This window comes from Chelon labrosus (assembly GCF_963514085.1).
Source record: "Chelon labrosus genome assembly, chromosome: 15".
NCBI classification, from domain to species: Eukaryota; Metazoa; Chordata; class Actinopteri; order Mugiliformes; family Mugilidae; genus Chelon; species Chelon labrosus.
Window position 1 is genome coordinate 3,553,604 of NC_140348.1, and position 13,987 is coordinate 3,567,590.

Below are 13,987 nucleotides of genomic sequence, written 5' to 3' on the forward strand. Positions count from 1 at the left end.
CGTCTCGTCTCGTTTTAGTCACGTGATAAAGGTTCGTTGACGACAATATTTAGTCATAGTTTTCGTTGACGAAAGCAACACTACTTCTGACAATATATTATTTTTACTATAACCAGTAACAATCTACAAAGGACAACAACCTACACCGGATATAGCTCAAACAAAATTCACAACATTTACAGAGCTCAATATGGTGTATTTACAAAGCCAGCGCAATCTATAATTGTGATCAAACCACCAAAAGCAGTCGCAACAGTCTTTTGGCCTGGGCAGGTAATTATCAGGGTGAAAGCGTCTATGAATAAACAGTCCCGTGAATTTGGATGAGCAGAATTCCCAGGGAGTAACACCTATTTTTGTACCGGTCTTGTACCTCCCTCTCTGGATCTACCAATGTCGGCTGCTCCTTGGATTAAACTCCGGTGGAGCTCTAATGGAGGTGGAATCAATCCCTCTCCCGATGTCACACGACAACCTGAACTATGGCGGAATGTGCAAGGGGCTGGCTATGCTACCAAGAGTCTTGTCAGATGGTAAGTGGGGCCATGTTCCATTTGAATTTGACATACAGTATCTACCACCAATGACTGGTCAAGATTCTCCTCTGCACAGAAGAGGCCAAAGCCTGTCTCAACTACCTACTTCTGCAGGGCACTTCTCCCATTAGGTCAAATGTGATCCAGGGATGTACTGCCTGTAGTGCTGGATCTGGTTAAAAAGACTGTCACTGGCAGACATTTTAAGCTCACTTTTAAGAGGGCAATAAAACGCTGACAGTCTTCGTTTCAACTCAGGTGTCAAACCTTGCACAGGCCACTGGATAGTCATCGGTCTTTACAGGCAATATACATGATGAAAAGTATTAAGTTTCTCCCGACTATCCCTCAACGTCAGTGTCAAAACACCATGAAATGTATAAGACGCAACAAAACATGGCCCGTCAACTTGTCTGGTCATGTTTCCTTTCACAACACCTTGTTTAAATGCTGTAGTATTATGAGGTAAGGGATTTTTGTGGAGCCACTAAGTCATGCTGCACAACTCACTGACTGATTAAACACACACAGAAGCTATGTCATGTGGTCTTATAATGGTAGTTAAATTTCAGTATAGTACAGTAAGATCAAATATGAGAGAACTTTTGAGGAATCAGGATAATTCTTGAGGGTTTCAAAATATTTTAGAATTGGAGACATATTTGGAGACATTGTGGAATCTCTACAGACAATATGGACATACACTGATCGGGCATAACATTATGACCACCTTCCTAATATTGTTAAGGTCTCCCTTGTGCCTCCAAAACAGTTGTGACTCATCAGAGAATGGACATGGGCCTTCTGAGGGTGTCCTGTGCTGTGCTGTAAACAGTGTGTGGGGGGGGGGGGGGCTTTGAGGGGAGGGGCCTCTGTGGATCATCCCACAGATACTTGATCAGTTTGGGATCTAGTGAATTTGGAGGCCAGGTCAACACCTTGTGCTGTTCTTCATGTTTTTTGAGTTGTTCCTAAGTCGTTTTTGTGTGTGTGTCTGTGTCAGGCTGCATCCTTTTGAGGATGGCTGCTGCCATCAAGGAGTGTCATTGCTATGGGGGTGGGGGTGCCTGGTCTGGTCTAGGTGGGTGCTACATGTCTAAGTAACATCCACATGAATGCCAGGTCCAAAAGTTTGGATTGTCACAAGATGGTCAGTGATATTTACTTGTCCTCTCAGTGGTCATAATGTTTTGCCTGATCGCTGTATTTAAAAGGTAAGGGACATTTTAGGGAACTGAAACTTTACAAAAAGTAAAAAGACATTGACTTAAAGACTTATTTCAGTCATGAGTTTCTGTTTAAAGTTTATGGTAATGTTTGATGACTTGTTGTGATGACTGAAGTTAGATTTCAAATGGGAAGTAGGTTTTGTGCATAGATATAATGTACGTGTGTGCTTGTTTGTGTGTTTGAAATACTTTGGATGTGAGAAAATGAAACACACGTCAGTTAACACGTTAAAACGCAACAAAACCTCATAAACACAAACACAAAAAACCTCAACAGTCCTCTCTCCTAACTCGGTACGGATGGAACGGCATAAACACACACAAACACACGCACAGGTTGCATGAGGAGAGAATCTAAACAGCAAATTAAAGCTTACATTCATGCAAGGAAAACACCGGAATGGAGAACTGTTCGAGTTATTTTTGGAGCAAACAGCCTGAATCTGCACCGAGCCCCCATCCACCACAATGGTGTTATGATTCGAGCTGCTCATTGCTTTTGTGGGACCGGCTGCATGTTTGCGATTGGTTGACAATGATATTATGACTGACGGAATCCACACAGACAGATAGCACCTGAAGTGGAGGGAGAGTGAGGTAATCTCAACCCACAGATGAACGCAGCACACTTCCTGGGTCAAAGAGTTTGTTTCGTAACCAAAGATAATATTTCATCTGGAAGAAATATTTTTCATTGTGAGTGAACATAAGAAAACATAATTTACCCAGATAACAAACAAGCTGAAACAAGAGCAACTAGACTAGGCGTTTCTTGAAGACGTTTCACCACTCATCCAAGTAGCTTCTTCAGTTTTAAACGTCTTCTGGAAACCCTACAAGTCCAGTTGCCCCTGTTTCAACTTGTTTTTTTGTTTTGTTTTTTTTGATTTTTTTTTAATATACCATGACCTGGATGATTGAGAACCTTCACAGACTTTGTGTTTAAATGAACTAATTCCACCGTTGGTCTATTTCCTGAAGCATTTGAACTAACAGCAGTGACCTCTCCACCACATTTGCATTCATACAGTTACATCATCTTTGACAGGACATCTCTCCACAATCTGTTAGACCTGACCTCCAATGACTGACTCATCCTAAACACAAACACACTTTGATATGGGTTGGAAAATAAGAGAAAGAGAGAGAACAAAAACATTGGAATAGTTTCTCATTATATAGTGAAATGTATCCTTCCTAGTTGTAAATAGGTATGAATTAGGGGTGGGACTTTTACGCGTTAATTACGATTACAAAATAACGCGTTCAAAAATTAACACATTTAATCGCAGTTTACATTCTAAACAACGTGGAACTTTTGTCAGTGCACAATTTCCTGGTACACTGATTACACTGATGCACACGTCAGAGCTCGGCTAACGGCTACCACAATGGAGGAATTGGATGAAAGCACGTTGCTAGGACTGATGGAAGGCAAATTTTATTTAAAAAAAACTAGCTGATGGAAGCCTTGATAAAAGCGGAGATAAAAATAAAAAAAGTTTGCATACCACCGAAGCACTTCAACCCTACGGTACCATCTAAATGCAAAGCATGTTGCAGTGAGTCCTAGCAGTCCTGGTCCGAGTACGGACAAGACGTGTCGGCAATGTAAACTTTTTTTTTTAAGCATTTAAACTCAATACTGTTTTGAAAAAGTATTTAAGTACTTCAAATGGTACTTTAAATTTAGGTCTGTTCAGGTTTGGCCAGGGTTTTTTCTTTGATTTTCTACTGTATTGAATTGAAATGCAATTTAATGCATTTTTCCAGACATTAAATGAGCTTGAGTTTACAATATTCATGTATATTGTTATGCGATTAAAATGTGATTAATGTGATTAAAATGCGATTAACCGAGATTAATTCATTACAAAAACCTCTAATTATTAATCGAGTCTCAACCGTAATATGAATATTTTTTTTTAAAAAAAGGTTTATCCATAGTCTTTATATAACTATTGACAACGCATCCCCACTTTCTTGCATTGGCCAAACTGACGCTAGTTTCCCAAGGATATGGGCGACGCTATCTTGCCAGTTTGGATCCACAGTCTGCGCAGTGCAGCCCAAGAGTGGACCCACGTGGAGCTGTGTTATCGGTGACCCACCCACATGTCCACTAGGCTCACTTGCATTTTCATTTGATTGGTACTGTCTACCTTCACCAGTTACAAAGAAATGTTGGATATACACTGTACTTCTTTATTTATTTATTCAGTTTTTGGACAAAGGGAAATATTGATGTATTAATGGCACTAGAAGAAAATGTGACATGTCAAATGTACAACTTAAAAAGTTAGACTATGACTCTGGTAACACTCCATTTGGATTTCATTATGGGGTGTGTTATACAGAGAAAAAAATACTTCTGCTCACAGTTGCTGTTAATTGTTTCTCCATTACATTTGCTTTTTAACAACAGACGCTATGGTGCACCTTCAACAGCCGGTTTGTTGCAATAGCATCGCTCAGAAGGAGAGCATAACTACGTCCCTTCCGTCCGTGTTGGATTAGCCCCGCAAATATTTGCCTGAACACAATCAGTTTCCAATGGGGCGACTCCAGACCAACTTTCTGCCACATCAGATCTGTAGGCAGGGAAGTTGGTCTGGCTTCCAGGCTAAATGGAAATAGCATGGCGCTCAACTTAAAGTGCAATTCCTCCTGTGGGTGTCATACATGTTTGTGTGAAATTTTATAAAATTCCTTGACAAAGAAATGAGTGAGAACGACCGCAGTGGATCGATCCACCAATGTACAAGCAAAATATTGAAAGAAAACTACACATCATTCATTAAAAAATGCATTATTCTACAACTAACGTATTACAAGGTCTTGTGTCTAGAATCCATCATATTGTACTGATATCAGTAAACGGTCTGATTTGTTTTTCCCACCTCAGATGATGAACTCCCCAGAGGTCATTAAACACTAAGTCTAGACAAAACTTTCTGTTCTGGTGACTCAATGACCAACCGACTCAACAAAACCATCAAAGCAGCTGACAGCAACAGAGCAGTATGACAAACAAAGATCACAAATGATACACTGAGTGGCTGTGTGATGGATCTACCCATAACTGACAAACCTGTACACACTGCTCCTAATTCAAGATACATAGTTTAGGTCAGTAAACCTCAATTAGTACATAGTTTATCAAAGATGAGTTCAGATTCTTCTTTCAAGTGTAATTTAAAGAGTTAATGCAGAGTTTATTGATTTTTTTCCTGTTTTTCTTTTAAATGTGCTGTAATGGAGACACATATCTCAGCTGGAAGCACTAGATCAAACAAGCAGATTCAAGCTTCACAGTATATCAAATGATTTAAAGGAGTGGGTGAGTTAAAAGCTGTGCCTTGGCTCAGGGTTGCAGAAAATAAAATACAGCTAAGAGACAAAAGCACAAAAAGAAAAAGACTAAATCAGGAAAAACAAAAAAGAGAATGAAGTAAAAGAACCCAGAGCCTGCTAACAGTTTAAGCAGCGTGAGCAATGGTTACCTGTAAATGACTCCATGCCGGTGCAGGAACATCAGAGCAGATGTGACCTCGGCGGCATAAAAACGAGACCGGGCCTCGTCGAACTTCCTCGATCGCTGAATCTGAAACATGAGGTCGCCTCCATTAACGTACTCCATGACGAAGAACAAGCGGTCCTGCAGGAAGGAGGTGAAAGACAAAGTCAGCCACTTTGTATGTATAATGTATAAGTAATGCAAAACTACAGCGATTTTTGATACAACTCAACCAAAGAAGAATTAGTGTATGAAACATGGCACAGAGAGGCAGTTTCTGTATTTACAGATGAAACTTGGTCAAAGGTGCTTTTGTATTTATTAACTGACTCTTTACTTATTCAAAGTGATTTTTTATTACATTCATTCATTCATTCATCCCCTGTAACCGCTTGTCAGGGCGAAGGCGTGGTACCCTCTGGACAGGTCTCCATTCTATCGCAGAGCATTTTTTATTACAGTAAGGGTTAAACATTTTTACTCGCTAGGGGACAATTCAATTAATAATTTGGTCATTTTAAAATATTTGAAACTATAGTTTAATAGACTTGGGTTTTAAAGAAATAATATTTTCCTATTCAAATTTGAATGGTCAGATATTGATTAATAAAATCTCGGATTTATTTATTTATTTATTTTTTAATATATGCCATTTATTGCATCCCCTTGTTAGAAATCTCGCTACCATCTTGCGAGTCCATGCAATGAGATTAGTCCACGAGGGAGCAAGGTCCAAGACCTGACAGGAGCTACAACTCTGAAAAAAGTACGACAACAGAGAAGAGCTGCAAGAAAATTTGCATTTGTGAGATGTGAAACTAAAAGGGAAAATACCGAGGAAATACCACACATTTCTGCAGCCTATAATTATTTTTGTGTATTCGGTAAAATTTGCAAAACCTCTAAAATCTAAATAAATCAGGACTGAACTGGATCTGGACCCTGTGAATTGGAATCAAGTGATTTCAGGAAATCAGTAGTGACACTCTGCCCTCTAGATTCATTTCAAATTTAATTTCAGGTTTTCGTAAGTGAAGAAGAAGAAGACAACGATGAAGACTTTGGAACAATACTCAGATGTAATTTTAGACTTGACACACAAGGTATGTTATCTGAATTAATCTCTGACGTCTTCTCTTCTGATTAGGGAGAAGCATCAGGTTTTTCCACACGAAACATCTAAAAAATGCCCCGGGCTGACATAATGACCCATGGCTGTGAGAGCGCTGTACCAATGTTCCAGATGTAGGCCACTTTTGATTTCACTGAAGGAAAATACGTCTACTTTTGTTTGTTTGTTTTTGATTTGATGCCCTTTTTTTTTTTGATCAAGTTAGCAGAAAGAAAATTCTGCCTAGTATTAGTTTTCTTCTTTTATGTTTTAGACTACGGAATAAAAGACTTTTTTTCATTTTGATTTTATTCAAGTTTTTCCAGATTTTTTTTCCAGCAAATTTGAAAAACAAAAAAAACGCATGGACCCTTCAGCTTCAATTTCTAAAATTAATTTTCTAAAATGAGTAATTACAATTATACGATACACAGTATATGTAGTATACGTAGTATCAATACCATATTCCACACCGTTGTTTTTGCCACATCCTTGCTCATAACTGAGGCACTTCAAGCGGAATATGAATCAAATTTCAGCAGCATTCAGCTATACTTTGAATTTTGTCTCGCAGGCTTCCCTTACTGTAAAACACACACACACCCATACACACACACACATAAACTGGATTGCTATGCGACAAACACTAATTGTCTCTGCTTCCATAGGACCTCTTCCTGTGACACACACACTCAAAAAACACACACTACTGCATGCCGCGCCCTCTCAGCTCTATTCTCTTGGTACTGAACATGGGCTCCGGGGGAAAAAGGCCCCCTTCCTGAATTCCAACTCGCTTTCTTCATATAGGAAATAAGAGGGAGAGAGAGTGTGTGTGTGTGTGTGTGTGTGTGTGAGAGAGAGAGAGAGAGAGAGAGAGAGTGTGTGTGTGTGTTTAGGGTGTTGTGTTATAAACAGCTGCCTATATAAGAACAAGGAGGAGTCCATCAGAGAGCCATTGTGTGAGGCCACAGGGTTCACACCGCAATTAAGGTGACATGCACTGTGTGTATGTACACATTCTATATCTGTACATGTATGTGTGTTTGCATAACACAGATCTGAAGCCTCGGTGTGTTTGGGCCACGTTAAAAAAGCCTCCCCTGTGTGTTGATTTGGTACACCTCCACAAAGACTGACCCTCACAAACAGGAAGTGCCGAAACAGATTCTGGAAAGGTGGCAATTTACACAAACGATGACCACATGTCATGGCAGGTTCAAGGTTGGACCACTTGAGCACTAAAGATGGTCTTTAAAAAAATCCAGTTTCCTATCAAAAGCATGAATCAAAAAGTAAATATAAGACTTTCGCTCAACGCCTCAACTGCAACTCTTCCAAACTGAATGCAACAGAAATGACAGAAATCAATGGTGAAGTTACAGTAGTGCTAGACGGACCACATGGGGGAGGGTTTTGTTGACGAGATCTTAAAATAATCTATTCCCTTTTAGAAATGAGTGTATTTTCCCCAGACTGATATTTTTCCAGTCAAATTGCTGTGAGTAAGTGAAACATTTCCGGTCCTGTTTCTTCACTCTGCCATCAAAGGGGAAATATTCCTGTAATCCTGCCTCTTCTTCCTGCTTTTCCAAAGAAGAAAACAATAAAAACTGACTTAAAAACTGACTAATGGTTTTCTACGGGATCTGCTACCGAGTGAATTCCCCAGTTTCCTTTTGTCTGCTCGGAAGCAACTTCGTGAAAACTGCTAATTTCAGTGTCTTAAAGGGGAACTCCGGCGCAAAATGAACCTGGGGTTAATAACACATGTGTACCGAGTTCGACCGTTCTCTGGTATTTGTTTTCATGCATTTGTTTTGTTAGTCAAATGTGACCAGTTTTCTTGCAAACCGCTATTTAGCGTATAACGCTAGCCTTCGGGAGAACACCTACACATAAAAAGAACCTTGTTAGTGGTATAGAAATAGCGATTTCTTTTTATGTGTAGGTGTGCCCCGAAGGCTAGCGTTATACGCTAAATAGCGGTTTGCAAGAAAACTGGTCACATTTGACTAACAAAACAAATGCATGAAAACAAATACCAGAGAACGGTCGAACTCGGTACACATGTGTTATTAACCCCAGGTTCATTTTGCGCCGGAGTTCCCCTTTAAAAGGAACGGGGAGAGAAACAATGGACGAAGGCGATGCAGGAGTTAAACAGGGGTGACTTTAAATAAAAAGATAGGGGCACTTGTGTTATTAAGAGACTATTACACTTGTGGATCAGTGCCGAACAAGCGGCGAGACATTCGTTTGGGGGTACTGACAGATATTCTTTTAACCTTTTTCCATTCTCTCCATGCTACAAGTGTGTGGATTCATTTTTGTGAACCGTGACGCCGCCTTTTACGACCACCTGAGGCCGACCTCACCCCGCTCACACCGCGCACTTTTAAAGCCCACCTTAGGCTCGTTTCTTTTTTCCTCTGGAGTCGGCTTGAACGGGCCACAGGATTTCTTTTCTTACATAACCAGCCACCGCTCCACCTCAGACAGATTGTTTTTTATTTTTTTTTTCCCCCTTCTCTTCTCCCCCTCCGCTCCTCCTGAAGGCGACTTTAAACAGGATGTAGAAATAGTTTGTTTAAATGTACCCAGAGTCCCGGCTGGTCCCACCCAATCAAACATGAATAAACATTTCCTGAGTGTAATTACAAATGTACAGATACTGGCTTCCCACTGCTGGCACACGCATACACAAACATCCACGCCACGTTCTATAGACACACGGCCAGATGATCCACAACCCAACGCAGACAATAACGTCTCGATGGTTATCTGAGCATTGTGTGTGCATGTGCCTAATGTTTGCATGTGTGCTTAAACATGCGCCCTCGCCGTGCCACCCTGCTGGAATGTATGGAAAATAAGTCTCAACTTGCATCTTATATAAGCTCGGACCTTTTACCCATACTCTCTTCTTTCGTAGCAGTCAACTCTTTGTCACTCAAACATGCATAAAAGGAACGTTGTGATAAAGTATCTATCGTAAAAGAATTCATATACTGAAAAGATTGCGCACATACGATCCACACTAGAGGTGTCGGTCTTTAAAAGTTCAAGAAGATGGAAGAGAGGAAGGGACACGAGGAAAAACGTGGAAAAAAGAGCAAAGAAAGAAGGGCAAGATGAAAGGACATAGTAAGAAAGAACGGAAAGGGAGAAGGAATGTAAGAGAGAGTAATAAGGAAATTAGTAAAGCGGCAACAACCAAAAATGATGGGATATAAAAACAGGAAGAAACAGAGAAGGACAAAAAAAAAAAAAAAAACACAAAAAGACAGGATTATTTTTGTAAATACGGTATATACAGTATATAACTCAGATCCTAATCTAATTCAATTGAGTCAGATAACTTTGATGTCTGCAATTATGCTACTCTTTCGCAACGTATGAACAGCATATCTGTGTTTAATTTTGGGTGGCATGGTCTGCATCTACTCACCTGAGAACATGAGCTCATTCCGCTGAGCTACAATAAACACATTCATCAAAACTGGGACCAGGAACGAGCCAGGGGTTTGAACTTTTGTCCGTGCTCGAAAACAAAACAGCGAATTGCTGCCCCATTTTCCACGGAACATTTACGAGCCATTACTGTTTGGCTGCTTGTCATTACCACACAGAGGCGAGCAGCAAAGATGCACTCGGCGATTTCGCCCGGCGGAACATGGAGCCTGAGTTCGTCTGAGGTTTGATTCACATCCTTAAACTGTCTGATCGACATTTTGGTGAGGCTTCATGGAAACGTCTGCACACTGTTTATCTTCTAAATTTAACAGTTGCAGACTTTTATGTCCTTTTATGTCGGTTTCTCACAGGTTGTTCTTGCATGGACTTTTAACAGGAGGACAGATTGTTTCTTATTTTTCTAATGATGATGGCAGGAAATTATTGTATTTGGAGTACAAAGTGTTGTGTGTGTTTGGCCTTGGAACAGAATCACAAATCTTTGTCCTGTAGTGAAATCTAGTGAGTGTCATAGTACTAACCATAGACATTATAAAGATGGATGCGGAACTGCTCCTCCAAAGTGAAGCCAAAGCAAGTAGAGCTCCCCCTGGTGTCTGTCTGCAGTATAGGTCATAATCTCCACCCCCTCCATGTTAGTGGACAGGACTTGGGCCAAACTAAAACACTAAAATACACATTAAATTATTTTTTTTTTTCAATAATGCTGATGCATGTTCAAGCGTCTATTTTTCTAAAAAGTTTCATTTTAGTTAGTTATTTGATGCTGTAGAAACAGGAAGTGATAACAGATACAGTGTATAATCCAACATTTCTCTGTAACTGGTGAAGGTAGAGCAGAGCACAGTATTAATTCAATGAAAATACGAGTGAGTCTGGAGGAAGGTGAAGGTGGGTCGTCCATAATGCGTCTCCGCATGGTTCCACTCTTGGACCCTATTGCGCAGACTTGCAAGATGCTGCCACCTGTATCCCCAGACGTCAGTTTGGCCAATGCAAGGAAGTGGTGACGCATTGTCCATATTTATATACAGTCTATGGTACTAAAACTGAGGCTGTAAGTGAGACTTTTAAGTCATTTTAACTCTCTCTCATTGTCAAAAAATTCACAACACTGATTTCTACACGACAAACTTACATAATTTTAGCACAGATGAAAGTGATCAGTTTTTTTGACAGCAAAGGGAACTGAAACACTGCAGACATTGAGATTGTTTTACAAGATTCCGTCAAATCATGAAGGAACCATTTGGAAGAAACAAACTGAATAGAACTCCTGCTCAGCATGTGCTTGCTTGATCAAAGGGATATTGTTGCAGGTGTGCTTGTGGTTTCAGATCTTTTAGTGCCTTCAAATGTAACTTCTGAAAATGTTTGCTGTTCAAAAGGCACAACAATCAGAGTCATGAGGACACCTCTGCTAGGCAACGGCTGGTGTCTCGATAGTTAACGACTTGCTAAACTTTGTCTTTAACTTGAGGCCTTTGGGAATATCTCCATTTTCCTTAAATATATCCTCAGTTATGGACAATGACGGTATATTAACACCTCAGCTGAAACATTAGCAAACAGAACACAACTCATGGAACTTTCTGAATATTCCCACTTATGAGGTGAGCTGTTGGTATGGACTAATGAAAGCAGTTAACGCGATCCATCATCCTGCATTTGCCTCAGATAGATGACTTCTCACAGCTATAAAGGCTGAACCTGCACTCTACTGTCACACCGAAGACTGGAATTATCAGCACCACTTCAGGCTTTTGATCACGGGAAACAAATCTGAAAGGAAAGAGTACCAGAACTAGAAGAACTAGGAACATTTAGTGGTGACAGAGGCGTGCAGAGAGAATTAGACTCCTTAATGTTCAGTCTTCTAAGCAGTCAAAATAACTTTTCCATCATTGATAAAAGACAGAAAATGGCACGCCAGTGCACACGTCAAGTGTTTACCATCTAGCATGTATCAGTGATTAGGGTTGGGTATCTATCTGTCTTTCGCTTTGTTTTAGATTTTCACAAAAATATGTCAGTTCTGAAACAATATTACTTGGTTGTGAAAGAGATATTCACAAAATCAATTTTGTCATTGGTTCAGAGATTTGTAGTATTTCCACAATATCTTTCCACTAGTTTCACATCTTTCATATATCTTTGCTCCTGTACAGCTCTTCTCTCTCATCACACTTTTTAAATCCAATCAGCTATCAGTCCTGGAGGTACTCTAAAGAGCTGGAGCTTGTTCCTTGTTTTGGATCTCCCTCACACGTGGACCAATCTTGTGCGGCCTCGAGAGATGCGCCGCACGATATTTCGAACGAGGGGACGCAGGAAACGGCATATATTTCAGAGAAACAACATGAGGATTTCAAAAGATTGACTTGGATCGGAAAATCAGTCATTTAAATCCAGCCCTGTCAGCGATACAAAATGATTTAATGCAGGGAGTAAGTTCCAGTTCAGGCAGCCAGATAGAAAGTGTCAGATGCTCAATTCAATGCCACAGACATCCTATAAAAAAACTTCAAGTTTTAGCTTGATAATAAGGCAGTATCCTAATCACCCACTCATTCACTCTCTCATTATTTGCCTCAGTCACTCATTTATTAATTCTATAGAGAGAAGTTAAGCAGCATCTGGCTTTTTGCAATCTAGATTTTAGAATCTAGATGATTTAGGTAAAGGTCATTGTCTGAGGAATGCATCATATGTTAACAAGGGTCCTCTCATGTATAGAGTTACTAAAGTGTTTGTGTGCGCCTGAACTGCAGCCCAAGAACAGCAAACATATCTCCACTAATGACTGTAGTTTTGAAAAGAACAACTCTCCGCTGCTCAAGCCTGACACATACTTGGCTGGACAACCTGAATGTGCCTACAGTATGTGTGTGTGTGTGCGCACACACTAAATTCACCCTCACTGTCATTCTTCACGATGTCTGACAGAAGTTAAATGCGTGCTGTGGGCTGCTGGTTCTCCCACAGAATATCTTCTTACTTCTCGTTCCCGTAAAAACAAATGGGGAGAACACTTGATTTTCATTGGTCAAAAAATAAGAAATAATAAAAAAAACACTTGGTGAGTTGTTGATCTTGATTAGTTTCATGAGAAACAGACTTCCAGGAAAGTCAGGTCTCTATAAAGTCATGATCGAGTGTACCGTGGTTTTGTGTTTTTCTTTTTTGAGCGTGCATAAAGGAGTTGTACGATTGTCTCGTAGGTTTTTACGTTTCTTAGCAACAAAGAAGCGCTCTGATGACACTGTTCCTTTATACATTTGTACTCCTCAGACTGAGTTGTTCTGTTTCATTCATGCTGTTGCACTTTAAATTAAATCAAAAGAGTATTTTTAAGACTGCCCATATATCAGCAGCATTGATCGAAGCAGTGAGACATCGTCACAAAACCTCTTACAGTGATGATTAGGGTTAATGGTCGTGTGCACAGTGACTGCACTCTTTTCTAACCCCAAATTAATTCTAAGCTGAACCCTGAAATCCTCAAACGGCCCTTTGAAGAAAAGAGGTCTGTACAAAATGTCCTCACTTTCAGAAAAATGCTTTCAGCTTGAAGGTGGTACAAGGAGTGCTGGAACACACACACACATAATTGTGCTGAGGCGATAAATACTGATCGGTCATTACTGCAACTCGGTTCTTAAATACATTACCAAACAGGAAACGCATGAAAACACGTACTTGAGTTTTGTTATTTCAGCTTCAGTGCAAGAGAAACAAAAAATTATTTTATACCTGACAATGAGTGTCTCTCAATCTACTGTGACGGCAAAAAGACATGACGATGACTGCTATCATGAATATCTGGAGCATTATAGCTGGAAGGGACGTTAATTTGATTCATTCTTTATTACAAATTTGGAGAATTCCAAATGTCAAAATGTTTCACCCTTGTTCTTAACGGGCTGTTAGAGTACCCGTCATTGTGGAAGGAAAACTGGATCAAAACAAATTCCTCCAATTACAGGTGAGTATCTTGTTGTTGACAGACATATCAGTCATGTGAGTTTTAGGTGAGCAACACCCACAGATGTTCCTATTTAAACCAAAACTCCCTTTCCAGTCTTTTAGAACTGAAGAAGCTACTTGGGTGAAACGT

General features: G+C 40.0%; 1 protein-coding gene across 2 annotated transcripts in view; it reads right to left on the bottom strand.

Moving 5' to 3' along the window:
- LOC311500491 (protein kinase C epsilon type-like) overlaps positions 1–13,987 on the bottom strand; it is a 78,462-nt gene that overhangs the window by 17,973 nt on the left and 46,502 nt on the right. For both annotated transcript variants that reach the window (XM_084561929.1, XM_084561928.1), the window contains exon 11: positions 5,269–5,423. In XM_084561929.1, coding sequence (XP_084418055.1) covers positions 5,269–5,423 — 155 coding nt within the window. The remainder of the gene's footprint in view (positions 1–5,268; positions 5,424–13,987) is intronic.